The 26,511-nt window shown below is 66.2% G+C and overlaps 2 protein-coding genes across 5 annotated transcripts; one reads left to right on the plus strand and one right to left on the minus strand.

Moving 5' to 3' along the window:
• Positions 1-12: 12 nt before the first annotated feature.
• Positions 13-23,439, plus strand: APC2 (APC regulator of WNT signaling pathway 2). Of its 4 annotated transcripts, none has more exons than XM_059388481.1 (15): positions 13-116; positions 5,994-6,152; positions 6,309-6,399; positions 6,527-6,707; positions 8,258-8,366; positions 8,454-8,570; positions 9,036-9,113; positions 9,251-9,349; positions 9,923-10,298; positions 10,689-10,784; positions 13,332-13,471; positions 13,944-14,021; positions 14,211-14,327; positions 14,698-14,912; positions 15,889-23,439. In XM_059388481.1, exons 1-15 carry the CDS (start codon positions 63-65, stop codon positions 20,843-20,845), a joined length of 6,867 nt encoding a protein of 2,288 aa, XP_059244464.1. In that variant the 5' UTR covers positions 13-62; the 3' UTR covers positions 20,846-23,439. The 4 variants fall into 4 exon arrangements, with proteins under 4 accessions (XP_059244464.1, XP_059244462.1, XP_059244463.1 ...); XM_059388479.1 differs by lacking the exon at positions 13-116 and adding an exon at positions 3,224-3,390; XM_059388480.1 differs by lacking the exon at positions 13-116 and adding an exon at positions 3,224-3,390 and having other exon boundaries at positions 8,457-8,570.
• C2H19orf25 (chromosome 2 C19orf25 homolog) lies at positions 23,369-26,511 on the minus strand. Its single transcript, XM_059388492.1, has 3 exons — positions 26,426-26,511; positions 26,138-26,269; positions 23,369-24,885 (listed from the first exon to the last, which is right to left on the minus strand). Exons 1-3 carry the CDS (start codon positions 26,460-26,462, stop codon positions 24,659-24,661), a joined length of 396 nt encoding a protein of 131 aa, XP_059244475.1. The 5' UTR covers positions 26,463-26,511; the 3' UTR covers positions 23,369-24,658.

The following is a 26,511-nucleotide window of genomic DNA, read 5'->3' on the forward strand; positions in this document are numbered from 1 at the left end:
CCCCGCCCCAACCCGAGCGGCCGAGGGCGGGGCGCGGGCTGGTCCGGGGCGGCCGCGGCTCCATGGGGCTCTGGGGGCTGCTGAGCCTGCTACACTCGGCCTTCTTCGGGGACCAGGTAGGGCGTGGGGGCGCTCCACGCGCACGACGCTTGACGGGTCTGGGGTCTCGCGCCGTCGCCGCGGAGACCGTTGCCAGGGAAACTGCCTCGGGCTGCGAGCCCCTCCCCCCGCGTCGCCGCGAACCCCCACCCCACCCCGGGTCTGCGCAAGCGCGGCCTCGCCGTGCCCAGCTCCCGGTCTCGGAAGGAGACCCCCAGGATCCCTCCCCACTGCGCGGGCACAGAGAGCACCTGGGGCGGCGGGACCGCGACGGGGGACCGCCCTGCCGAGGGTCCGTCCCATACAGGAGGGTAGAGGCCGGGCCACGCCCTGCACCTTTTCCAGCCTCGGTTTCCCCTCTGGGCTCCCGGCTGAGGGCCTACTCCGCCTTTCGCCGAGGCTGACGTTCCTAAAATGTATCCCACCGAGGCCCAAGCGTTTTGCGGCTCTGTAATCGTGCGGAACCCTGCGGCTCTAACATCCCCAACTGAAGAGGAAACTGAGGCTGGGGGCGCAGCGGGGAGCCCAAGGTCACGGCCTCGGCAGGGCGGGGGGGCCAGAGCGTGGGGCAGAGGCGTCGGGAGAGGAGCCGGCCCGGACGCCGGCGGGGGAGCTGTCCGCGGTGCTGACGGGACGCTCGCTCGCCTCCTCCCCGCCGGGGGAAACTGAGCCCCAGAGCCCTGGCAGGCGACTCGCCCCGATCGGGTTTCAGGGGCGCGGCCTCACCACTCCCCCATCTCCGGTGCCCGTCCTTCCTTCTTCGCCCGTCAGGGCCCTGCTCCATCACCCGGCTGGGCTCCCAACTGGTCGCATGACAGACCTGGTGCCTTCCTGCTTCCTTCAGCCCTACCCCAGCTGAGTGGCGGGGGGGGGGGGGGGCACCCCGGGTCCTACCCACCCCTCCGCCCCTGGCACCGCGGAGGATCAGTGAAAGAGGGCGGGGCATCAAGTGGGAATTGGCGCTGAGGTCAGGATCAGAAGACTCAGACACTGAGTGACCGTGTTGTATGGGGGCCGGATGCTGGGACCGCGGTGGAGGGGAGGGAGCGGTCTCTGGGTGAGGGTGGGGCTGAGCGAGCCCCGTGGTTCCACGGCAGCAGTGGGGAGCGCAGAGGGTCCCAGGAGGGTCCCCGGGAAGGGTCTCCACACTAGGCCTGGGTGCTGTACATTGGGGGGAGGTCTCTTTCATTCCCCCAAGGCTGGGACTGGGGTCCTGGGGTGCTGTATTTCCCAAGGTTCTATGGTTCTCGAATCTCCATGATGCCTGAGTTTTGTGGCTCAAGAATTTACAGGGTCAGGGATTCTCGAGGAGGAGGAGCAGGGGCTTCAGAGATACAATGTTCCAGAGGCTTGGGGACAAGAGCACCTGGGGGGACCTCAGTCCCAGGTGCCCTCAGCCCTCCAGGACCCAGGGCTGCTGAGGTTCATGAGTGAACTCCAGCAGGGCACTCCCTGGCTTAAGCCTCAGTGTCCTCATATGTATGAGGACATGGCTGGCCTTTAGGCCACTCTAAGATTTTTGGCTGAGAGGGGCCTGGGGGCCAGTGACCTCTGAGACTGGGTGGGGGAGGTGAGACCTAGTTCTGTGCGGGCAAGGGTTCTCCAACCCACCTCCTAGTCAACAAAACAAGAAACCCGAGGTCAGAGAGAGAGAGGCCCAAGGTCATGGCCGGGAATCAAGGTAGAGCTAATGCTGTGGCCCTGAGCCCTCTCCTTTCCCCAGCCCCTCTGTCCTGCTCTGCGGCCAGTTCAGCCCATGACCCTTCCAGGGGACTGCCCCTGCTCCAAACCCATCATAAGGACCTGACCCAGGCCTAAACCCACATCCCCTGAGAGGGCACTGATCCCAGCTCCGGAAACTGCACACGCTGTTCCTTTAGCCCGGAACGCTGTTCCCCTCCTTGCTTCCATGGCCAGCTCTTCATCCTGAAGAGGCCAAGCACCATGTCCCCTTCTCTGGGCAGCCTTCCCAGCTTCCAGAAAGAGCCCCCTTGCCCACTGCACCCTGTCCTCAAGCCCCACGGGCTGCAGACTGCTGTGTCTGGCTCTCGAGGGTCCGCTCAGGGCCCCCAGCATTGCCAGCCCAGGACGGACACCGGGGGCCTCCCGCAGCAAACCCAACAGAAAACAGCGTGGCCCCTTGCCCTTGGCTCCCTGTTGTCCCGTCGTTCCCTGCGCCAGCCCTAACTGAGGCTGCAGCTGCCTCCCCCATTTTACCCAGGGGGAATCAGGTTCTCTGGGCAAACGATTTGCCCCGGCGTCCCAGCCAGGAAAGACAGAGGCAGCCCCCCTAAACCCTGTCTCCTGGCCCAGAGCCCCCTTTGTCCTCGTGCATGCGTGTGTCTGAGGCAGGAAGGACTGGCCACAGCTGCGAGATCCTGGCTCTGGGTTTTAAACCCTCAAGTGGTTCTGGGGACCCAGGGAGGAACTGAGGAAGCGGGGGGGGGGGGTCCCCAGGCCCCTCCCTCTTCGGCCTCCCCTTCTGTGAGGGTGAAATAGAAGTGTGACGAGAGACAGAGACACAGGGAGACAGAGATTGCAAGAGACCGAGCGACATGCGGGAGGACAGGAGTCACGGCCGATGCCCGCGGAGGAGTTCTGCCAGGGAGACAGAAATGCCAGGGTCGCAGGTGCTTCTCAGCCCGCCCATCCCCCATGCTCAGTCCCTCATGCCAGTCACGGCCCTCCCTGCTGGCAGGGGCTGGGGGGTCCAGCCTGGGTCCTTGGCCCTGCCCTGCTCTCACCCATCTGCACAAGGCCTGGCTGGGTCCGTGGGGAGGGGCTGACCTGGCTCCTGCCCCCCCCCCCCCCGATTCTGATGTAACATCCAGGACTGGGTGTTTCACTTCCAAATTCTCCGGATCCAGCCGCAGGGGGTTCTTAAGGCCGCTTTACTCCGGAACGTGTGGGGGACACGGAGCCCTAGACCACGGGGCGCCCCCTTCCCTTGGAGGGGGTTCACCCCCCTTTGCACACGCAGTCCCTGAACCCGCCCGGAGGCGCGACGTCCCGCTGCCGCCGCTGGTCCCCGCCCTGGGGCCGCCATTGGCTGTTGCCATGGCACCAGGCCTTCTTCTCGCGCCGCGATTGGCCGCGGCAGCTGCATCCCGCATCCCGCATCCTCCCCCGCTCGCGGTGGTCTCGCCCAGCCCCAGGAGCGGCGGCGCCGCCTGGGCAGGCCGGGACCGGGCTTTGTCCGCCCCGGAACCCTCTGCCTGCGCCGCCAAGACCCCGGAGACCCGGAACCCACGCCCCGCGGCGCCCCCGCCAGCCCAGCCCGAGCGAGATAAAGTAAGCGGCGCGCTTCCCTGGGTGGAGGGCGGGGGGCGCGTCCTCCGCCTCTGCTGGGGGTCTCTGTCCCCTGGTCTCTGCTTCAGCTCTGGGCACACTCTCCGGAGCCTCGGCTTCTGCAGGGTGGAGCCAGAAGGGAAACTGAGCCGCGGGAAGGTGGACGCCTGCGCCACTGCTGCTATCCCCACGCACACACCCACTCACGGGGTTCACCGCTCGGACCTCCCACAGTCTGCAGGCAGGCCTGTGTGTGCTTGGGGATCGTGCCCCACCTCTCTGGACACCAGTTTCCCATTCTGTCAAGTGGGGCATGGCTTGAAGGGAAGAGAAGGGCCTCTTTGGGCCACATCTGTGCCACCCCTCCCTGCTCAACTAGACCAGCCCCCTGCTACTGGTGCTTTCCCTTCTGCAGTGGAGATCTCCCAGGGAGGTTCCTGGGAGTCCCCTGGCGCAACCTGGAGCTGAGCGGCAGGCAGGAGGGCTTCCTGGAGGAAGTTGCACTTTGAGGGATGGCAGGGTTTGGGAAAGGTGCTCCAGGTGGAAAACCGCACACGCAGAGGCCTGGTGGAAGAGCACGGCTGTGCCACACCAGGGGATGTGGAGGAGTCAGGTCTTATCTCAAGGGCACTGGGGAGCCATGGGAAGTACTGGAGAGAGGGAAGGACTCCAACCAGTGACTCTCAGGGCTTCCTTCTGGCTGTGCGTGAGGAGTGGACTGTGGGAGGCCAGCGAGGCTGCCCTGGTGGCAGGGCTGTGGGGAGTTGGGCGAGAGGGTCCAACTGGGCAAAGCTTGAGGGGCTGGTGGGAGTGTGGAGTTGGGGACTCAGGCTGGAAAAGAGGGGGTCTGGTGGGGGCCTTGCTGCCAAGCTCAGGCTGATGAGGATGCCGGGGGAGCGAAGGTATCCCAGGCTCAGCCTGGAACATCCATGCAGACACCCCTGAGGGAAACGGGAGCTGGGAGGCTACCCTGGGTGGGGCTCAGGGAGGGGGCCTAGGTTGGTCGAGGGAGTGGAGGGATGTGCAGGCGGTGTCGCGCCTGGCTTAGTGCTTCCTTCTGGTGGGGCAGGGCCTGGGAGCCTCAGCCAGGACACAACTCCAGCCCAGGGAATTTGCCGCAACCTCAGGCCTAGGTCCCAGCTCTGCGACCCACGACGGAGCCTCAGTTGGGACCACTATTGGGGTGGGAGATGAAGGCTGTGGTCCCCAGGCAGCTGGCCTTCCCTGCCTGGCCCCCGGCTGCCCTGTGATCTCTGGTTTGCTCCATGACCACTGGCATGCCTGACCCTCTCATCAGCCTGCAGGATGGGCCAAGCATACTGCGTTCCCATGGCTCAGATGGGCAAACTGAGGCCAGAGCGCACCACCTGGACTCCTGAGTCCTTCCAGGACCGGGTTCCAGTCGTGCCTTGTCTGTCTCCCTGGCCTCACTTTCTTCCTCTGAGTACAGCCTGTTGTTGGTCCCTGAGGCTCAGGACTGTGACCGGGAACTCGGAAGACACGGTCAGGCACACAGTAGGTCTTCCCGGTGGGTTCGGATGGCCTGACCTCATCTCGCATCTTTACAACAGGCCCAGCATGCCCTTGGTGACCCCCGGGGTGGGTGGGGTGGGGAGGGTTCTGTGGGTAGGAGCAGAGGGACAAGGGCCTTGAGCGAATGAATGCAGGTGGGGGTGGGGGTGAGGGCGCGAGGGTAAGCGCCTCCCTGTGGGCAAGGGGAAGGCGGGCTGGTCTGGGGAGGGGCTCCCAGGAAGGAGGTGGGGAAGAGGCCTGGCTGCCATTGGTGCGCCTCAGACAAAGGCGGAGGGAGGGGGCGAGTGCTGATGGGAACGGAACAAAGAGGGAAGGGGCGGGGTGGGGAGGAGGGGGGATAGCTCGGGGAGGGCCTAGCCAAGAGAGGAGGGGCCACCAGCCAGCTGGGCAGGGGAAGGGGGCTGGGCCACAGTGAGAAAGGGCCGCCACACACAAAGAAGTGGACGGCAGTGGCAGAGCCCAGGAGACGGGGCATGGGGCCGCCGGGGCCGCCGGGGGGCTGACCAGAGGGCAGTCAGGCTGGGCAGGCAGCTGCTGGGGCTCCAGCTGTTGGTGAAGGGGTCTGGGCGGCGGGGCATCCAGATTTTAGACCCCCAGGGTGACTGCGATGGGCTTGGGTCTGTCCAGTTGAGGGGGTCGCCACATCGGCCTGGCCGTCGCTCTTCGCGCTGCTTTTTCTTGGCGGACACAGCCTTGTTCTCACCCCTCGGCTGGGCCAGCCGGTGGTCTCTTCCCCTCACTTCTGGGCGGCTGCTCTCTGTGGGGGAGGCCCGTGGCCATCAGCAGGTGTGTCTGGGAGCCCAGCAGTGAGGCCGGCCAGGTGCCGGTGTCTGCTGGTCAGCTGCTCATTTGGGTTGTGTGTCTCGACGTCCATCCCATGGCTCTGCACACATCTGTCGCTGTCTGTTGCTCCGCTGGCCATGCTGCATGGCCTTGGGGCCAGCCCTGCAGCGGTCCACACCAGGCAGTCCTGTGGGGACTCACCCCCCGGAATGGATGGGAGGGCTAGGACTTCGGTCAGGGGCCACCCGTCCCTAGACCTTGGGTGAACCTTGTCTGACCTGTGGCCCCAGGCACTCCAGGAGCTGAAGATGGCGAGCTCCGTGGCACCCTACGAGCAGCTGGTGCGGCAGGTGGAGGCCTTGAAGGCCGAGAACAGTCATCTGAGGCAGGAGCTGCGAGACAATTCCAGCCACCTGTCCAAGCTAGAGACGGAGACGTCCGGCATGAAGGTGCGGGTGGGGCTGGGCAGAGGTTGGAGGCACAAACACCAGGGTGCTGGACCAAGAGTCTGGCAGGCCAGGCTGGGGCATCTTGTGGTGGGGGTGGCTCAGGGGAGCCCAGGACATCCGGCTTACGCTGCTGGCGCTCTCCCACCCCCGCCGTAGGAGGTCCTGAAGCACTTACAGGGCAAGCTGGAGCAGGAGGCCGGAGTGCTGGTGTCCTTGGGGCAGACGGACGTGCTGGAGCAGCTGAAAGGTGAGGGTGCTGCGGGGGGCCCCTCTGCACACTGGGGCAATCTGCAGCCTTCCTCCAGAGGGAGCTAGGAGGAGGAGGAGGGGCAGGAAGGGGCACTGACTTCTCCCTCTCTTCCGTGTCCATACAGCCCTGCAGATGGACATCACCAGCCTGTACAACCTCAAGTTCCAACCCCCAGCCCTAAGTCCCGAGCCCGCGGCGCGGACCCCCGAAGAAAGTCCCGTCCATGGCTCTGGACCCTCTAAGGACAGTTTTGGGGAGCTGAGCAGGGCTACTGTCCGGCTGCTGGAGGAGCTGGACCGGGAACGGTGAGAGACAGGACATGGTGGGAAGCCCCACCCCCAGCCAGCTCCGCCCCAGCGATCCCTGACCCCTGATTGGCCCACCGGCAAGTGCCCCACCCACCTCCTGAGTGGACCCTGCTAGCTGTGGCTGGTCTTCCCCCTTTCTCCGTCCCAGGATCTCTGGAGGACAAAGAGGAGGGCTCCTGGGAGATGTCCTCAGGGGTCCCCAGCATGCAGGCCTCCCCAAGGACAGGGCTGTGTCCACTGCCAGGGTCAGGACTGGAGCCAGAAGGGCTCAAGGCAGCCTTTGTGGAGAGAGGGGCTGTGGCCCAGGAAACCCGGGCCCATGGCCAGCAGAGGAAAGCAGCGTCGGGGCGCCCAGCTCGGCTCAGCTGGGTTGTGTGGGGTCCGACGGGGCAGTTCAGGAGTGGCTTGGAGTCATCCATGCCGTGCTCTGGGACCTCAAGCTAGTCTCCTAACTCCTCCCAGCCTCAGACTTCTGCTCTGTAATTAGATGGAACATAGGCCAAATTATTTGAAGTCAATAAGTTTTTGAGGCGCTTGGGGGGCTCAGCAAGTTAAAACCTTTGCGCTCAGCTCAGATCATGGTCTCAGGGTCTTGGGATAGAGCCCTGCATCCAGCTCTCTGCTCAGCGGAGAGCCTGCTCCCCCCCCCCTCTCTCCCTGCCTCTCCGCCTACTTGTGATCTCTGCCAAATAAATAAATAAAATCTTCTAAAAAATAATAAAGTAAAATAAAGTTAGTAAGCATTTTTAAAAGATTTTTTTTTAAGATTTTCTTTATTTATTTGACAGAGATCACAAGTAGGCAGAGAGGCAGGCCGGAGGTGGGGGTGGGGGGTGGGGGGTGGGAAGAAGGCTCCCCGCTGAGCAGAGCGCCCCATGTGCGGCTCCATCCCAGGACCCTAAGATCATGACCCGAGCCAAAGGCAGAGGCTTAACCCACTGAGCCACCCAGGCACCCCTTTTTAAGATTATTTATTTATTTATTTGGCAGACAGAGATCACAAGCAGGCAGAGAGAGAGGAGGAAGCAGGCAGAGAGAGAGGAGGAAGCAGGCTTCCCGCTGAGCAGAGAGCCCGATTCGATTCCGGGCTTGACCCCAGGACCCTGAGATCATGACCCAAGCCGAAGGCAGAGGCTTTAACCCACTGAGCCCCCCAGGCAATAAGTTTTCATTTAAAGAAAAGAAAAGAGCCTAAACATTGAGCTCTGTTCAATGGGAACAGAAGGGCGTGCCCACAGCGCTGTTCCGAGGGAGGCTGTTGGGCCTGGATCAACCCGAGCCTGACGTGGTCTTCGCAGGCTACAGGGAGACTAGCTGGTGCGGGAGAAGCGTCAGGGGCACAGCAGCCCCCTCGGAGCATGTCTCCGGGGACCAGACCTTACCAAGGAGTCACCTCTCTCCTTTGCGTGAACGCCCCGTCCCACCCAGCCCCGCGAGCACCGAGGCTGGTGCCCTGCCGGGAAGCAAGGCTTCCAGGGAGCAGGGCCCGCGCCGCGGCCTTGGCGGCCCCCCCGTCCGCAGCCCGCGCCCACCGACTGCCCCCTCAGGTGCTTCCTGTTGAACGAGATCGAGAAGGAGGAGAAGGAGAAGCTCTGGTACTACTCGCAGCTGCAGGGCCTGTCCAAGCGCCTGGACGAGCTCCCGCACGTGGAGACGGTGAGCGGCCGGGGCGCGGGGCGCGCGGGGGCGGGCGCGGGGCTCGGGCCGGGGCGCGCCCTCACCGCGGCCGCCCGCCCCTCCCAGCAGTTCTCGATGCAGATGGACCTGATCCGGCAGCAGCTGGAGTTCGAGGCCCAGCACATCCGCTCGCTGATGGAGGAGCGCTTCGGCACGTCGGACGAGATGGTGCAGCGCGCGCAGGTGAGGCGGGGCCGGAGCGGACCGCGGGGGGCGGGGCCTGGCTCGGGGGCGGGGCCGTGGCCCGTTGGGGGGGGGGGCGGGGGGGGGGGGGGGGGGGAGGCCGAGAGGGGGGGGGGGGGGGGGGGGGGGGGGGGCGGAACCGAGCGTGGCAGGCCCCGGGCCCCGGTGCGTGGACTCGACCCGATCAGGGAGTGGGTGGAGTCCGTTCGGGTTGGGGTTGGGCCGCGGGTGGGGCCGGGCTGTGCCGCAGTCAGGCAACGGGGCGGGGCTCAGGGCGGGTGGGGCCAGGTAGAGGAGCAGGTGGGATCCGAGCCAGGGGCGGGGCCAGGGAGTGGGCGGAGTGGGACGTCGAAGAGCGGCTCGGGCCGCGGTGGGGTCCTAGCCGGGAGGGGGCGGGGCCAGCGCCGGGGCGGGGCCAGCGCCGGGGCGGGGCCAGCCCTGGCGAGCGCCTTTCTCTGCGCTCAGATCCGCGCTTCGCGCCTGGAGCAGATCGATCAGGAGCTGCTGTCCGCCCAGGACCGCGTGCCGCAGACCGAGGCCCAGGTACCGGGAGGGGTGGAGCAGGAACGGGCCCGCAGCCCCCACCCACATCGTCATGGGGCTGTAGCTGGCATCCGCAGTCTGGGCACTTTGTGGGGTGCTCCCCAACCGAACCCCCAGGCCCGGTGTTCTCCGCACAGGCCCTGCTGGCGGTGAAGTCAGTGCCGGTAGAGGAGGACCCGGAGACTGAGGTCCCCACGCACCCTGACGACGGTGTCCCTCAGCCGGGCAACAGCAAGGTGAGGGGTATCCAGGTTCGTGGGGGGCCCGGCGGCTGGCCTGAGCTGCGAGGGGTGAGGGCGGCCTGCTGGGTTGAGGTACATGGTAGGTGGGTCCCGCGTCGCTGTCAGACGTGGGGGATTCTCTCTCCTCTGTCTCCATAAAGTGTCCTCAGGTGTGGAAGGGCCACCTGGATGGGGGGTTGCGGTGAGGCTGGCAAGGCCAGCATGTGCTCTGGGGTTGGGAAGGTGGGTGGGGGATAGCTGTCCTGGGGCCGGTTCAACCTAGTCTCAGATGTAGGAGGTCACCCACGGGAGTACCCAGTGAGGGACCACAGGGTGGACTCTTGGGCCTCCAGAACTGGGGGTACTCGGTGCTGGCTGACGCCTCCCATCCCCTCCCCACGTGTGTGTGCTGGCCCCCAGGAGGATGCAGAGCAGGGGGGTCAGGGTGAGCCAGCGATTCTCCCGGGCTGGGGTCCCAGGACTCTCACTGTGTTTGGGCGGCGCACTGGAGGGCCGCGGCTAGCCCTGGCTGGGGCCCGGTGAGCTGGGCAGCGTTCCCCGCCTTGACTTCATCCTCTGCCCTTCCAGGTGGAGGTGGTCTTCTGGTTGCTGTCCATGCTGGCGACACGGGACCAGGAGGACACAGCCCGCACCCTGCTGGCGATGTCCAGCTCGCCGGAGAGCTGCGTGGCGATGCGCCGCTCGGGGTGTCTGCCGCTGCTGCTGCAGATCCTGCACGGCGCCGAGGCGGGCAACGGGAGCCCCGGGGCGCCGGGAGCCAAGGATGCACGCATGCGCGCCAACGCGGCGCTGCACAACATAGTCTTCTCGCAACCGGACCAGGGCCTGGCGCGCAAGGAGATGCGCGTCCTGCATGTGTTGGAGCAGATCCGGGCCTACTGCGAGACCTGCTGGGACTGGCTTCGGGGCAGGGCCGACGCGGACGGAGGCGGCGAGGGCGGCGGTGAGCGCGCAGGAGCTCCGGTGTGGGGGGGTAAGCCGGGAGCCGTCCAGGTCTCCCGCGGACTCCGGCTAGAGCCTTAACCTTTGCAAGCAGGGTGCAGTCTGGGGCCCTAGTGTTTGCAGGTCTTTGCAAACTTAATATATGGCAAAAACACTGCCAAAAGGTCCTTAGCACCAGGCACTAGCTCATCGGCCTTTGCGAAGCAGCGGCGTGGGCCGCACCCTGTGACTTGACTTTAGACAGGCTCTGGGGGGCCCCCCATGCGCCCGCGAACAGCGCTGGGGTCCCTGCAGTCCTTTGGGGTCCCTGCAGGCCTGTGGGGTGGAGAAGGCAGGGAAGGGCAGGGACATACTGGCAGCAGGTGGCTCTGACCCGGCCCCTGTCCCGCAGCCCCTGTCCCCATTGAGCCTCAGATCTGCCAGGCCACCTGTGCCGTGATGAAGCTGTCCTTTGATGAGGAGTACCGCCGTGCCATGAACGAGCTGGGTGAGTGCCCTCTGGCTTCTTCCAGGACTCCACACTGTCTCCTGACTGGCCCTGGGGGGCCGCTGGGCCTCATTCTGCCCAGGGCTGGCTTGGTAGCCACCAGGATGCTGGGGCTCAGAGAACAGGGAAGCGTCTCTGCTCAGGGAGCCTGGCGGGTGGCGGTGGGGTCGACCTTGTGAAATCCTAGGTTTGTGAGCATTACAGGTGTTATGTCTCTTTCCATATACGAGTCCTCGAAACCCGGGAAAAACAAATAGCAAAGCTCAAACATCACACCCGTGTATGCTCAATTTCACTGTCCGGAGATGCCGCTTCTCGCCTAGCAGGGGCTCAAAACGCGCAAACGGATAGACCCCGTGCGGGTTGGCTGTGTGGGAGGCATGTGCCCAGCCCTGGGGGAGGGCTCCCCCCATATGCTGGATTTACAAAGGAAGACACAGGAAAACAAGGAAGCAGGCAACCCAGAGAAAACCCCAAATCTGGAAGCCTTGTGTGGCCAACAGGTAGGCGTCGGCCGCAGGCAGGTGTCTTACCCTCCCTCTGCAGTCCCCTGTGGTAGGGGGCAGAGGAGGTGGTCCAGTCCGCCCCGTGCACAAGACACCTGCACGCGTGTGCCCCAGAACGTAGTCTAAACACAGGAGGCCAGCGGGCCCCGGCCATGCTTCCCACCCATCGGCACGAGGCCAGAACAGAGAATTTCTGTTGGCTCCGCATGCCCTCTGACCTTGAGCCCTTGGACTAGGAACATGTAGACTGTCCTACGGAACTGGTTCTGAGTGTGGCCCAGGACCCCTGGGGGTTCCTGATGCCCTCCTGCGAGGTCCCCAAGGTCACAGTTGTTGTGATAAGGACACAAAGATATGATTTCCTCTCCCACCCTGTCTTCTGCCAGCGTTTCCCTCTGAGGGCCGCTGGGCTGCACATTCCAAGGGCTAAGAGGCTTCATTCTCATTTTCAGCAGGAGCGTATGCACCGCTGTCACCCACAGACACAGAATCTCTTTGGGGTCACAAACCTCACAAACGTTCAGAGGATACAGGGGTCCTAAGGGCAAAACACTCACATGCCGCCGGCGTCTGCCAGGAGCCCCTGGCCCGGCAGCTGAGGTCACAGCACTTGCTGCCTGTTCTTGTCCGCGTCCTTCCTGTGGGTTTCCACCTTCGGGAGGATGAAGGGCCTTGGAAGCATCCCCCGAAATCACTTATAATCACATATTAAAGTTGTTAGAGGTGCCTGGCCGGCTCAGTCGGTAGAGGCAGTGACCGTTGTTTGAGTGTTGTGAGTTCCAGTCCAACGTCGGGCCTGGAGCCTGCTTAGAAAATCAACTTGTGGTAGAATACACGTAAGATCCGCTGTCGTAACCGTCTCTGAGCACACAGCTGCGTGGCGGGAAGCACTCACACCCCCGCCCTCCATCTCCAGAACTTTCCATCTCTCCACACAGAGACCCTGTCCCCGTGAAGCATGGACTCCCCACCCCTGCCCCACCCCCGGCTCCCACCCTCTCCTCTCTGTGTGGCTGGGACTCTTCTGGGGCCCTCCTGGGAGTGGGGTCCTGAGGGTCCTTCTGGGTCCGGCTTATTTGATATAAATACCCTCGAGCAGAACGTTTTTGGGGTCTGCCCATGAGGTAGCAGGTGTCAGAGTGTCCCACCTTTCTGTAGCTGAGGAATGCTGCGTTGTGGACAGACACACTGTGTCCACCCATCCGTCCACGTCCGCTGATGGACATTTGGGTTGTGTCCCCCTCTTGGCCACTGTGAACACATCGCAGGCTTGCGTTGGAGGTTTTTATAACAGTGACTTACCACTTATTACCTGGCCAGCACTATGCTTTTTTTTTTTTTTTAAAGATTTTATTTATTTGACAGATCACAAGCAGATAGAGAGGCAGACACAGAGAGAGGGGGAAGCAGGCTCCCCGCTGGGCAGAGAGCCCGATGCGGGGCTCGATCCCAGGACCCTGAGATCATGACCTGAGCCGAAGGCAGAGGCTCAACCCACTGAGCCCCCCAGATGCCCCTCGCTGGAGGTTTTTAGATGCGCACCGTTCACTTCCTGCCCCAGGGACACTGGCATTTGCCCCCATCATCTCTGCCACAGGGAGACGGAGATGGCGCTTCTCATGCTCGCGCTGCGGCTGCGTTCCCTTGCTCCCTACGGACCTCATCCCCTGATTCGTTTCCCCGTAGTACCTCCTGAGCACGGGCCATCCATAGCCTGCCCTCCGTGGCTCGTGGTCTGGAGAGAATTCTCGTGGGGGATGATGGGGGGCTTCCCTGAGAAAGTGACTGGAGCTGGGAGCAGAGCCAGTAACCTGGGCAAACAGCAGGGAAGAGCACTGCAGGCAAAGGGAACAGCCTGCAAAGACGCAGAGGCTGGGGAGTAGCCCTGGGGGCTGGGGAGGGGGACCTGAGCGGGGCAGGTGTGGGGAGGGAGGGAGCGGAGAGCGTCTGAGGCTCAGAAGGAGGCAGGGGGTGGTTTGGGGAGTCCAGGCCATGGGCGGGCACCCCGCAGGCGCACCACGCCCCGCTCCCGCCCCTGCAGGTGGGCTGCAGGCCGTGGCAGACTTGCTGCAGGTTGACTACGAGATGCACAAGATGACGCGGGACCCGCTCAACCTTGCCCTTCGCCGCTACGCCGGCATGACCCTCACCAACCTCACCTTTGGCGACGTCGCCAACAAGGTGCGTGGGGCAGCCGGAGGCTGGGCAGGGTCAGCGCTCTCCAGGTCGGAGCCCTTAACCTCACCACAGCTTCGAAACAGCCCTCAGAGATGGAGACAGTTGTCCCCAGTTTGCAGGCGGGTAGACTGAGGCCCAGAGAGGGCTGGTGGGGCCGAGAAGGCTGATGTCTGCATGCGGTCAGCCAGGCCACCATGCTGCTGGCTGCTCTGGGGCCAGCTCTGCCGAGAATGGGACCTCTGGACTAGGGGGCGGGTGTCCGTGCTGGCCTGGGCCTCAGTTTCCTCATTGGATCAACTGGGTAAGTGCCGCCCCTCCCCTGCGGCACGCGGCAGTGAGGACGGGGGCTGGGCTCAAGTTCTAGCACACAGTAGGTGCTCAGTGAGCAGAGGCGGGAACCTGAAGGTGGAGGTGGGTCGACTTCATGCCCCCTGCCCTGCCCGGCATGGCGTGATTTCCCTCTTCACACCAACAGGCCACGCTGTGTGCCCGCCGGGGCTGCATGGAGGCCATCGTGGCCCAGCTGGCTTCTGAGAGCGAGGAGCTCCACCAGGTACCTGGGCAGTGTGGCCCCAGGAGCGCCCTGCGGGGTGTCCCACTGCCTGAGGCCTTTCTGCTGGCCAGGCTCCCTCTCCCCTGGGTATTGGGCATCCCCTCCAGTCTCTGCTCAGCTCCGCCTGGCACAGGGGTGGAGGCTCGGGTGGCCTTAGGTCCACATTGTCCCTTCTCTGCCCCGGCCCAGGTGGTGTCCAGCATCCTGCGCAACCTGTCCTGGCGGGCTGACATCAACAGCAAGAAGGTGCTGAGGGAGGTCGGCAGCATGACTGCCCTGATGCAGTGTGTTCTTCGAGCCTCCAAGGTGGGCACCAGCTGGAGTGGGGGGCTGGGGACAGGGAGACCTCACCCCAGGCCTCAGGAAGAGGGACCGGCCAGGGCTGTTCAGTGCCAGCCACAGCGCAGGGAGACCTGGGAGAGGGGGTGAGTTCCCCATCTCGGAAGGAAATCAAGCCAAATAGTACACTGGAAAGCATCTGGTCACACCTGGGGCTTCCAACCCTGTATCTCCAGATCCTTTCACTGTTGGTTGTACGGGTAAACGGACCTGGGTGCCTTTCTTCCCGGCCTTCTGTCCACACCTTGACAGGAACAGCTGAGTGGGCGGGGCTGGCCTGGTCCCTGCTCCCTCCCCGCCCCCACACCAACCCCCACCTTACCCGATCTGTGTCCAGGAGTCCACCCTGAAGAGCGTGCTCAGTGCCCTGTGGAACCTGTCGGCACACAGCACGGAGAACAAGGCGGCCATCTGCCAGGTGGACGGTGCCCTGGGCTTCCTGGTGAGCACACTGACCCACAAGTGCCAGAGCAACTCCCTGGCTATCATCGAGAGTGGCGGTGGCATCCTGCGCAACGTGTCCAGCCTCATCGCCACCCGGGAGGACTACAGGTCGGCCCCCCCAGCCCATGGCCACCGGGGGTGGAGGGCGCGGGGCCCTACACTGGGAGAAGGGGGTCGCCCCCGTGCAGTTTGGCTTGGGGATGACAGAGCCCACTTGGCTGGGAACGAAGGACAAGCCTTGTTCTGTGCTGAGAATGGACGGTCCCAACTGGTCCCTAGGGACCACATTTTTTAGTGTAAGTATATCTCAAATCTTGTGTGGAATATACTTATACTAAATTTTAAACTAATTTATTTAAATAAAAATATATATTACTTTCTAAACATTAACAAATACTTGTTCTTTACTGAAAATTTTATAAATACTATTAAGAAATATTCATCCCTTATCAAAATAAAATATTATTTATGAGACAATAATCATTAATGTTTTTGACGTATAAAAATATGTATAATATTTATGTTTAGTGTAAGTATATCCCAAATATGGCATAGGCTATACTTGTGCTAAAGATTTTATTTTTTTTTTTTAAGATTTTATTTACTCATTTGACAGACAAAGATCACAAGTAGGCAGACAGGCAGGCAGAGAGAGAGAGAGAGAGAGAGAGGGAAGCAGGCTGCCCGCTGAGCAGAGAGCCCGATGCGGGACTCGATCCCAGAACCCTGAGACCATGACCTGAGTCGAAGGCAGAGGCTTTAACCCACTGAGCCACCCAGGCGCCCCTAATATATACATTTTAGTAAACATTTAGTACGTTTTCTGAAATTCAGTTACCTTACTCTTACTTTGCTAAGACTGGCTCCCCCACTGCTGTCCCATCCGGGCAGGGCAGGGCGGAGTGGGGCGCAGCGGGGCGAGGGACCGGGTCTGGGGGGAAGGGGCGGGGCGAGGGGAGGTTAGTCCCAGCACAGGGGAGGGGCGGGGCAAGCCGTGGGTGGAGCCCAGCGATGGGTGGGGCGCGGCGGGGGCGGGGCCACGCGGGCTTGACGCTGCCCTGGCCCCGCCCCGCCCCGCCCGCAGGCAGGTGCTGCGGGACCACAACTGCCTGCAGACGCTGCTGCAGCACCTGACGTCGCACAGCCTGACCATCGTGAGCAACGCCTGCGGCACGCTCTGGAACCTGTCCGCCCGCAGCCCGCGGGACCAAGAGCTCCTGTGGGACCTGGGGGCCGTGGGCATGCTGCGCAACCTGGTGCACTCCAAGCACAAGATGATCGCCATGGGCAGCGCCGCCGCCCTGCGCAACCTGCTGGCCCACCGCCCCGCCAAGTACCAGACCACCGCCACGGCCGTCTCCCCCGGCGCATGCGCTCCCAGCCTGTACGTGCGGAAGCAGCGGGCGCTGGAGGCCGAGCTGGACACGCGGCACCTGGCGCAGGCGCTCGACCACCTGGAGAAGCAGGGCCTGCCGGAGGCGGAGGCCGACGCAGCCTCCAAGAAGCCCCTGCCGCCCCTGCGGCACCTGGACGGGCTGGCCCGGGACTACGCCTCGGACTCGGGCTGCTTCGACGACGATGAGGCGCCCTCCCTGGCCGCTGTAGCTGCCACTGCGGAACCTGCCAGCCCCGCGGTGCTGTCGCTTTTCCTGGGGAGCCCCTTCCTGCAGGGGCAGGCGCTGGCCCGGGCCCCGCCAGCCCGCCGCAGTGGCCCAGAGGCAGAGAAGGAGGCCAGCGGGGAGGTGGCCGTGGCGGCCAGGGCCAAGGCCAAGCTGGCGCTGGCGGTGGCACGCATCGACAGGCTGGTGGAGGACATCTCCGCCCTGCACACCTCGTCAGACGACAGCTTCAGCCTCAGCTCTGGGGACCCTGGACAGGAAGCACCGCGTGAAGGCCGGGCCCAGTCCTGCTCTCCTTGCCGGCGGCCGGAGGGCAGGCGGCCAGAGGCTGGCAGTCGTGCCCACCCGCTGCTGCGGCTCAAGGCTGCCCACGCCAGTCTCTCCAATGACAGTCTCAACAGCGGCAGCACCGGTGATGGGCGCTGTCCCCGCGAGCACACACGGTCCTGCCCACTGGCCGTGCTGGCCGAGCACCGCGAGGGGTCCCTGAGCAGCCAGGTGCGGCCCAGCCGGCTAGACCTCCACCTGCCAGGCAGCCAGGAGCCGGCATCCCGGGACGGCTCTGCCGCCGATGCCTGTGTACGCACCATCAAGCTCTCGCCCACCTACCAGCACGTACCGCTCTTCGAGGGCAACCCCAGGGCAGGCATGGGGTCCCTGGCCCCCGGAGCCCGGAAGCAGGCCTGGTTGCCCATGGACGGCCTGAGCAAGGTGCCGGAGAAGCTGGTGGCAGAGACCGTGCCACTGTGCCTGTCGCGCTGCAGCTCCCTGTCCTCGCTGTCCTCGGCTGGCCGCCCAGGCCCCAGTGAGGCTGGGGACCTGGACAGTGACTCATCCCTGGAAGGGCTGGAGGAGGCTGGACCCAGCAAGGCTGACCTGGACGGGGCCTGGCTCGGCCCCGGGGCTGCCTCCCTGCCCGTGGCCATCCCGGCTCCGCAGCGGGGCCGGGGCCTGGGAGTGGAGGACACCACCCCGTCCAGCTCCTCGGAGAACTGCGTGCAGGAGACGCCACTGGTGCTCAGCCGCTGCAGTTCGGTGAGCTCCCTGAGCAGCTTCGAGAGCCCGTCCATCGCCAGCTCCGTGCCCAGTGACCCGTGCAGCGGGTTGGGCAGTGGCACGGTCAGCCCCAGCGAGCTGCCCGACAGCCCCGGGCAGACCATGCCTCCCAGCCGCAGCAAGACGCCCCCGCTGGCCCCTGTGCCCCCCGGCGAGCGGGAGAGCACCCAGTTCAGCCTGCAGTGGGAGAGCTATGTGAAGCGCTTCCTGGACATCGCCGACCGCCGCGAGCGCTGCCGGCTTCCGTCTGAGCTGGACGCGGGCAGCGTGCGCTTCACCGTGGAGAAGCCGGACGAGAACTTCTCCTGCGCCTCCAGCCTCAGCGCGCTGGCCCTGCACGAACACTATGTGCAGAAGGATGTGGAGCTGCGGCTGCTGCCCCCAGCCTGCCCCGAGCGTGGCGGCAGCGGCAGCGGCGGCGGCCCCGGCCTGCACTTTGCAGGGCACCGCCGGCGGGACGAGGCTGGTGGCTGTCTCGAGGGCCCGGCAGCCACTGACCAGGAGCTGGAGCTGCTGCGCGAGTGCCTGGGGGCGGCGGTCCCCGCCCGGCTCCGCAAGGTGGCCTCGGCGCTGGTGCCTGGTCGCCGCGCACTGCCCGTGCCCGTCTACATGCTGGTGCCAGCCCCCGCCCGGGGGGACAACTCCTGCGCCGACTCCGCTGACGGCACGCCTGTCACCTTCTCTAGTGCCACCTCGCTCAGTGACAAGACACTACAGGGACCTCCCAGGGACCCGCCCAGCGGACGCTCCGACAGGCAGAAGCCTGCGGGTCGTGAGGCCCCGGCCAGGCAGGCCACGGGGCACAGGCACAGGGCATGGGGTGCAGGCCGGAGCCCGGAGCAGGCCTGCGGCGTGGGCAGGAGCAGGGAGGGGCTGGAGCTTCCCCTCCGCCAGCCCTCGAGCGCCTGCAAGGACCAGGATGTCTTCTGCCCCAGCCCAGGCCGCGGGGACGGGGCGCTGCAGTCTCTGTGCCTCACGACGCCCACCGAGGAAGCTGTGTACTGCTTCTACGACAACGACTCAGACGAGGAGCCCTCCGAGGCGGTGGTGCCCCCGCGGCGGGCATCCGCCATTCCCCGGGCAGTAAAGAGAGAGCGCCCGCCTGGCAGGAAGGAGGTGCAGGCTGCACCCAAGGCTACGCCCAAGGCCACGCAAGCTGCCCGTGCCCAGCCCAGCCTCATTGCCGATGAGACGCCGCCCTGCTACTCCCTGAGCTCTTCCGCCAGCTCCCTGAGTGAGCCCGAGACCCCCGAACACCCAGCAGGCCAGCCCCAGGCTCTCAAGCCGGCTGCCAACAAGGGGCTGGGCACTGCAGGGGGTCGTCATGGCCCCCCGAGCCCGCGGGTGCAGACAGGGCTGCTCCGGCGCGGTGCCAACTCTGCAGTGCCCAGGCGCCGGTTCCAAGCGTCGGGCTCTCGGCGCCGCAAGCCCCAAGCTGCCCAGCCAGACAAGCAGCCTGCAAAGGGGCCCCGGGAGTGCGGGGACGAGGCAGCCAGCTCTGACCATGCCTCAGACCTTGACAGCGTCGAGTGGCGCGCGATCCAGGAGGGCGCCAACTCCATCGTCACGTGGCTGCACCAGGCGGCGGCGGCGGCCACCCACGAGGCCTCGTCTGGGTCTGACTCGATCCTGTCCGGGTCGGGGCTGTCGGGGAGCTCCACCCTGCAACCCTCACTGCACAGGAAGGGACGGGGGCTGCAGGCGGGGGGCCCCGCGGGCAGCACTGCGAGGCCGGAGAAACGGGACTCGGCCCTGGCCCAGCACAGCACCAGCGGCCCCGAGAAGCTGCGAGGGGCTCAGAAGACCACGGGCAGGGTGCCGGCCGTGCTCCGGGGAAGGACTGTGATCTATGTGCCCAGCCCGGCCCCCCGGGCCCAACCCAAAGGCCACCCTGGCACCCATGTTGCACCGAGGAAGATGGGACCCCCGAGTCCTGCGCAGCCAGGAGCCCCCGCCAAGACCCCCAGCCCTGGGCAGCAGCGGTCTCGAAGCCTGCACCGGCCTGGCAAGAGCTCGGAGCTGGCGGCACTGAGCCCTCCCCAGAGGAGTGCCACACCGCCCGCCCGCCTGGCCAAGGCCCCCTCCTCGGGGTCCTCCCCCGCCTCTCCGGCCTCCCAGGCCCCTACCAGGAGGCTCCCCACAGGCACCCAGGCAGCAGGGCCCCTCCCCGGCCCCGGGGCAGCTCTGGTGCCCCAAACACCCACGCGGGCCCTGCTCTCTAAGCAGCACAAGACGCAGAAGTCACCTGTGCGGATCCCCTTCATGCAGAGGCCAGCCAGGCGGGGGCCGCCAGCCCTGGCCAGGGCAGCCCCGGAGCCGGGTCCCCGGGGTCGGGCGGCAGCGGAGGGAAGCCCTGGCGCCCGAGGGGGCCGCCTGGGCCTTGTTCGCGTGGCCTCTGCCCGCTCCAGTGGCAGCGAGTCGTCGGACCGCTCAGGTTTCCGGCGGCAGCTGACCTTTATCAAGGAGTCCCCCGGCCTGCTGCGCCGCCGCCGTTTGGAACTGTCCACCCCAGAGGCTGCGCGCCCCGCCTCGCAGGGTGGCTCACCCCGCCGCAGTCAACCCGCGCTGCCCGCTGTCTTCCTCTGCTCCTCGCGCTGCGACGAGCTGCGGGCAGCCCCCAGGCAGGCTCCAGTCCCCCAGCGAGCCCCGGCAGCCAGGCCCAGTCCCAGCGAGCGGCCTGCCCGGCGCCCCAGCTCCGAGAGCCCGTCCCGCCTGCCTGTGCGCACCCCCACCGCCCCACCCGAGGCGGTCAAGCGGTACGCCTCCCTGCCGCACATCAGCGTGGCCCGCAGGCCCGACGGGGCCGCCCCCGGGGCCGGTGCGGACGCTGCCCGCCGCAGCAGCGATGGAGAGGCCCGGCTGCTGCCGAGGGTGGCGGCACCAGGCACCACGTGGCGTCGCATCCGGGACGAGGACGTCCCACACATCCTGCGGAGCACGCTGCCTGCCACTGCCCTGCCACTGATGGGCGCCCCGTCTGAGGAGGGCCCCAGCAGCCCCCCACAGCGCAAGACCAGCGACGCCGTGGTCCAGACGGAGGACTTTGCTGCCACCAAGACCAACTCCAGCACGTCTCCGAGTCTGGAAAGCAGGGGGCCCCCCCAGGCTGCAGTCTGCGGCCCCAGCACACTCACCGGCAGTGATGTGGACGGGCTTGGCCCCACCAAAGCGCCCACCTCTGCTCCCTTTGTCCACGAGGGCCTGGGGGTGGCTGCAGGGGGCTTTCCCACCAGCCGGCATGGCTCCCCCAGCCGCTCGGCCCGTGTCCCCCCCTTCAACTATGTGCCCAGCCCCATGGCGGCAGCCGCCACTGACTTGGCCACAGAGAAAGCCCCCGCCGCTGCCCCTACCAGCCTCCTGGAATAGTGGCCAGTGCCGGCCTTCTAGAACATCCTCTCCTGGCCAAGGGCTGGTCTGGCTGTCTGGAGGGTGGTCCTAGGGTCCATCTACCCATCAGAGCCTCTGCCCTTGGAGCCCCACTGCAGCCTGAACTGGCCTCACATCTCATGCACAGATGCTTGCTTCGTGCTGCGGGGGCTCTGGAGGGAACAGGCTGCCGGCGTCCTCTCTCGGCCCAGCCTGGAGGCAGCACGGTGAGGCGGTCTGGCCCCAGGCCGGCCTCCACACGGGGACGCCCTCCCAGCCTGGGCTGCCCTCAGCAGCCCCGCTCCAGCGCCCCCCCCCCCGCCCCCGCTGGGCCCAGCCTCAGCAAGACCGTGTCAGGAGCCACAGGGAGGTGACAGAGTCCGCCCCGGGTGGGGGGCAGGGCTGGCGAGGGTGGCCCCATCAAGCAAGCGCCTGCCAGCTGGGGGCCTCGGCATCTGTCCCAGCCTGCACTGGGGCGCAGCCTGTAATTTGGGGAGGCCCGGTAATTGGTTAATGATGGCTCTGCGGGTGAGTTTGCCTTCTCAGCCCCAGCTGGGGAGTGTGGGGGCAGGGAGTGGCTGAGCCCAACTCAAAGCCCCTGCCCCGTCCTAGACCTTGCCTCGAGGGAGGCAGGAGGGCCCCAGGGGTGGTGTGTGGAGCAGCCTGGGACAGGGAGAGGCCGGTGCGCGGACAGCAGAGACAGAACCCTGGTTGGGGGAAGGGGGGCCCCTGGAGGTGGGCACGGAGCAGCAGGAAGGAGACCCAGGCGACCGTCCCGGAGGGTGTGGGGGAGCTGGGCGCTGCCTGGGTCTGCCTGGGGGAGGAAGCGTGTGGAGGGGCGCCCCTGCGGCAGCCCCGCTTTGCAATTCCGTTCTCCGTAACGACCCACGAAGCCCTGGGGTCCTCGGGCTCCGCGCCAGGTGCACCATCCTCCCCGGACAGCACAGCAGCGGCGGGAGCCGGGCTTGGCCACTGGAGGACACCGGCCGCCGGGTGCTAGGGTGTCGCTGTCCTGGAGGCAGACAGACCGAGGGACAGCGAGCCTGGAGGCCTCACTGCTTCCCCCTCCCCTGCCGGCCCGCCCAGGGGCCGTGTGCACCTGGGCTTGGTGTCCACTCCAAGGGCACCTCCTTGCCCAAAGAGCCAGCGACCTCTTTCCTGCACACGGAGGCTCCAGAGAGAAGCTGCTCCCGGCTCGCAGATCTGCTGGGACAGCCGCCTCGCCAGAGCAGATGCCATGACCCTCTGCGAGCCTCAGTCCCTCCTCTGAAGGGGGAGCTCACCGGCGAGCCCCCGCCCGCAGGCACCACGGTCCCTCCCCATCATCCAGAAGTTTCCCGTGAGTCACCGTCCGCGAAGGGAACCCTTGTGAGCCGTGTTGATTCCAGACCCCACGGATGTCCCGCTGCCGTCATGCTGCATCACACACACACCCCACTCCCGTCCCGCCAAGCACCCAGTCCTGTGCGACAGGAGCCAGGGCGGCAAGCGGGGGAGATGGCGGCGGTGGCTGAGCCAGCGGCAAACAGCCACAGCCTGCCCCGGGGGACACACTGGTGTGTCTGGGACTCTCTTCAGAAACTGCCAGTCCCTGTCCCCACTGTACCCTGAAGGGCTGGGACTGAGGGTCTTCCAAGTTCCCTTCTGGCCCCGGGGACTGCCAGACGTCACGCTCGCATCTCCATGAGACAGGTGCTCCCCGCGACGGCCTGCTGGGAAGACGCGGCAGTGGACCCACCACCAGCTCGTCCCGCCACAAGGACCCGCGGCTTTGAGCGCCTCTGCACTGTGAGACCCAGGGCCGTGCTTCCGCCGCTCGGTGCCTGTTTCCCCACGTGGGCCGTGGGGAGAACTCCCAGAGCTACCTCTTGGGCGAGCGCAGAGCCACCATGCCTGGGGGAGACCCGTGCTTCAGGACCCTTCCTCTCTGCCGCCCTCTGCCTGCCTCTCGGCCGGCACCTGGGGAGCCCGCGCCCGCCCATGCCTGGCAGCCACTTTGCCTTCCCCCCACCCACCCCACCCCTGCACGGGGACACGGCCACACCTCAGCATCCAGCCTGGGCAGGTAGCGGGCGCCCTGGTACATGCTTCCTGGAGGTGGCAGCACGTGGCAGTCACTGACAATCAACCGGAGTCGGGAGCTGAAGGCCTGAGGTCTCAGGACCCGAAGGACCAACCCAGTCACCGGCCCGGGGGACTGTGAAGGACCCGTGTGCCTCTTCAGCGCTCCTGAGGCGAGCCCGAGGGGAATACCTGGGACCCCCAGCCTGTGACCTTAGGCCCCAGGGCCAGATGGACACCACCACTAGCTGGGTGCTGAATTCGGGGACACCCGCTGGCGCGGCATTACCTCACACCTGCTGCCCCTCTCATCACCCGGCTGGCGGCCACGCACTCCAGCCCAAGCCTGGCCGTCTGGGTCTGCCCCTTGCGCCTCTGCCCGGTCTGCGCAGCGTCCGGGACTCGTGTAAATACAGCCCTATCTGCCCCCACGATCCCACTAACCACGCCACACAGCCATCGTCTGGTGGGAGGCAGCCGTGGAACCAGGCAGCTCACACGCACCTTTAATAAAGCGAAGCTGTTGAACCGCACCCATGGCCTCTGGCTCCCTTCCCGAGGGCAAGCGGATGGGGGTGGGGGGGCCTCCACCCGGGGTCGGTGTATGAACTGCCGAACGGTGTATGAACCGCCAGAAGCGGTTGACCTCAAGCTTTCAGAAGTCCTCCCTGGACAGGTCCCTGGAGGCAGAGCTGGAGCCTGACCCGGGCCCCGGGACGGCAGCACAGGGAGGTCAGCGCACACGTCTCAGCCTGACCCCAGTGGGGGCTCCGCAGAGCAGACAGGACCCTGGAGTCAGGCAGGTGGGCGGTTAGCAGCTGCGGAAGGGTGCAGGTCCCTGGGCTGGGCGGTCATGACGTCCACGGCCAACGCTGGAGGCACACCTGGGTTCTCTGTACACCTGTGCCCCCAGGCGTACGCTCTGGTTTCCAGTTTCGGGGGACTCTTGGGCTTAAGCAGGCTCCCCTTCTTTAGGGAAAGAGAAACCCCTCTGGGACGCTCAGGGTCATGGTGTCAGGCCCCGCTGTGCTGCTCCTGAGCTCCCGGAGGACCTGCGCAGGGGGCCAGGCTGAGCGGACTGCACCCGGGGGGCTCGGGGGTGGGGGGGGACACCCACAAGTGGATGGCTTCTGTGATGCCTCATACAGCCACTGCTGCTCTGGTCTCCCGAAAGTCTGTCTTTGGGGTGAAAAGCCCTTTTCAAGATCTGCTTCTGCTCCATGGCCCCCACACCCACCCACAGGCAAAGCTTACCAGGACGGAAGCAGCCATCAAGGGCTTGCATGGGAGACGGGCCAGCTTGTCCTCACGGGGCCCAGACCAGAAGCCCCGTGTGATGCAGTCCTGCAGCTCCCAGGCCGGTCCCGCACCCCGACCAGGACCCTGCCCCGCGGGAGTGCCCACACCTTAGCTCAGGGTCCTCAGGGCCGGCACCCACCAGAGGCTCCATCTCACATCTGGGCCCTGCCAGGCAAGGGCTCCGCGGACAGCCGCGGCCACTGTGCTGGACGGAACAGAACCCTAACCCCGGCCTCTTCCAGAATCCGGGGGGCCCTGCGGTTCCGGTGGAGGTGGAGATGGCAGAGGCAGCAGAGCGGGTCCCACCAGCTCTGTCTGCCCGGGGCTCTCTAGGTACCGGGACACACCCAGACCATGGGAGCCGGGGGTCTAAGCTGTGGCAGGTCAGGAGTCATGGGGAGCCGGGGGGCGCCCTGCCCAGGGTGCAGGTGTTCGGGCAAGCGGGTGGACCACTCAGCCCAAGGAGGCGGCCGCGGCTCCGGGCAGTGCCACCTGCTTCACCTGGCCGACCTCGCGCTCCAGCTCCTCCCCGGCTCGCCGCAGCTGCTCGCACGCACGCTTCAGCCCGTCGCCCGCCTGCTGCAGCCGCTGATTCATGGCCACGTAGGCCTGGCTCTGCTGGTAGAGCTGCTCCTGCTGGGCCTCCAAGTCCTCCGCCCTCCCGGGGAGGCCTGCGGCATCTGGGGACGGGACATGCGCACGGGTCAGGAAGAGGGCACAGCTCATCCCCTCAGCAAAGCCACTGAAGGGAACCGACCACAGAACAAGCCTGGCATGTGCGCGGAGGCCCAGCCCGGTATCGGCCTCCACTCCCGCAAAGCGACCCCACGGGGGAACCACAGAGCAGGCCGGCTCCCAACCCGGTCTGGAAGCCAGACGCCGGGTCGCGCCCCCCCAAACCTCCTCCCCGGCTAGCAACCTTGTGAAACCCCACAGTCCGGGAGGTGGCGTGTTTCCCCGCCCCCTGGCTCCCGAGAAGAGCACAGGCCCGGCGGGCAGCGCACACACGGCGAGGGCGGCAGGTCCCCAGAGACACGCTGAGATGCTCTCTGCCTGCCTGGCTCCCGGGTCTGGGGACAGGCGCAGACACTGGGTTTGACCAAACCACTTCACCACCTGCGTCGGGACTAGGGAGGGACAGGCCACAGGAGACACGCGGCTGCAAGCAAGCTGCCCCTTGGAGGGCCCTCGCACAGCCCGGGACTGCCCCCCCACCCCCGAGACAGAACTCGCGGAGGGTCCAACCCAGGGCCAGCCCCGGCCGTGGGTGGCTCGTGCACACGAAGCAGCACCGCGCGGAGCAAAGCAGCCCGTCCTTCCTATCACGCGCTTGTCCTGTTCCAGCTCCCCAGACACTTCTCCGCGTCCGTGGTTTTCCGGACCCGTGGGGACAGCGGGGACAGTCTCCACTAGAGGAAGGCGAGTGCACCCCGCCCGCGGCTGGCCTGGCCTCGCGCCTCCCGGACCGGCTCCGGGACAGATTCACGAAGGAATGCACGAAGCCACGGGGCAGAACACAGAGCTCACCCCGGTCAGAGCCAGGGCCGGCCCGAGCCGGGGCCGCGTGAAGCCGGTGGGGACATCTGGGCTGCCCGGCTGGCCGCCCCATGGCCCTCCCGCACGCCTCCGCGGCGGCCGCCGGCTCTGCCCACTCGCCCTCGTGGCCCCGAGACCCCAACGTCCTGCCATGCCCCTTGTCACCACGCATTCTCGCCTCCGCACGTGAAAAAGGAAAATCTGCTCTTTTCCTTTGAACGTCCACGCGCTGTGCGGGACCCAGAGCCGGTCCGTCCCCGGAGCCGCCGGGCGTCCCCGAGCGCGATCGGGCGGGGGGGGGGGGGGGGGGGGGGTGCGGGGGTGGAGCTGCGGCCCCGGCTGCACCGCCCTTGCCCCTGCGCCGGGGTCTCGGGGGCGTCCCTTGCGTCCCCCTACCTTCCGGGGCCAGCGCGGTGAAAACCGGGTCGTCGGAGGGCGCACCCTGCACGTCCTCCAGGATCTGCTCCACCGTGGGGGGCGCCGGGCGCGTGGGCAGCACCACTCGCTTCTTGGCCTTGGAACCCATCCCTGGAGGCGAGAGAAGAGGGCGATGACGGGGACGTCCGTCCGCCCTTCCCCGGGCCCTTCCTCCCGCCCAGCGAACTCCTACGCACCCGCCGGAGCCCCGTTCCCGGGGAACCCGCCCCGCCCCGCCCCGCCCCGCCCCGCCCCGCCCCTTCGGACTCGCTTCGCCTCTGGCCCTCCCGACGACCGACAACATGGGGCCAGGGGTTTCAGTTCCCGGCTCCCTCGCTGCCTCAGTTCCCCTG

The sequence above is a fragment of the Mustela nigripes genome, chromosome 2, assembly GCF_022355385.1.
Source record: "Mustela nigripes isolate SB6536 chromosome 2, MUSNIG.SB6536, whole genome shotgun sequence".
In the NCBI taxonomy this organism is placed as follows: Eukaryota; Metazoa; Chordata; class Mammalia; order Carnivora; family Mustelidae; genus Mustela; species Mustela nigripes.

Excerpts from the sequence above, each read along its gene's own strand:
- APC2 (XM_059388481.1), top strand. The coding sequence starts at position 63 with ATGGGGCTCTGGGGGCTGCTGAGCCTGCTACACTCGGCCTTCTTCGGG. Across the intron at positions 117-5,993 it reads CGGCCTTCTTCGGGGACCAG|GCACTCCAGGAGCTGAAGAT; the intron begins GTAGGGCGTGGG and ends CTGTGGCCCCAG. Across the intron at positions 10,785-13,331 it reads CCGTGCCATGAACGAGCTGG|GTGGGCTGCAGGCCGTGGCA; the intron begins GTGAGTGCCCTC and ends CCGCCCCTGCAG.
- C2H19orf25 (XM_059388492.1), bottom strand. The coding sequence starts at position 26,462 with ATGTTGTCGGTCGTCGGGAGGGCCAGAGGCGAAGCGA. Across the intron at positions 26,270-26,425 it reads GAGGGCCAGAGGCGAAGCGA|GGATGGGTTCCAAGGCCAAG; the intron begins GTCCGAAGGGGC and ends TCTCGCCTCCAG. Across the intron at positions 24,886-26,137 it reads CACCGCGCTGGCCCCGGAAG|ATGCCGCAGGCCTCCCCGGG; the intron begins GTAGGGGGACGC and ends TCCCGTCCCCAG.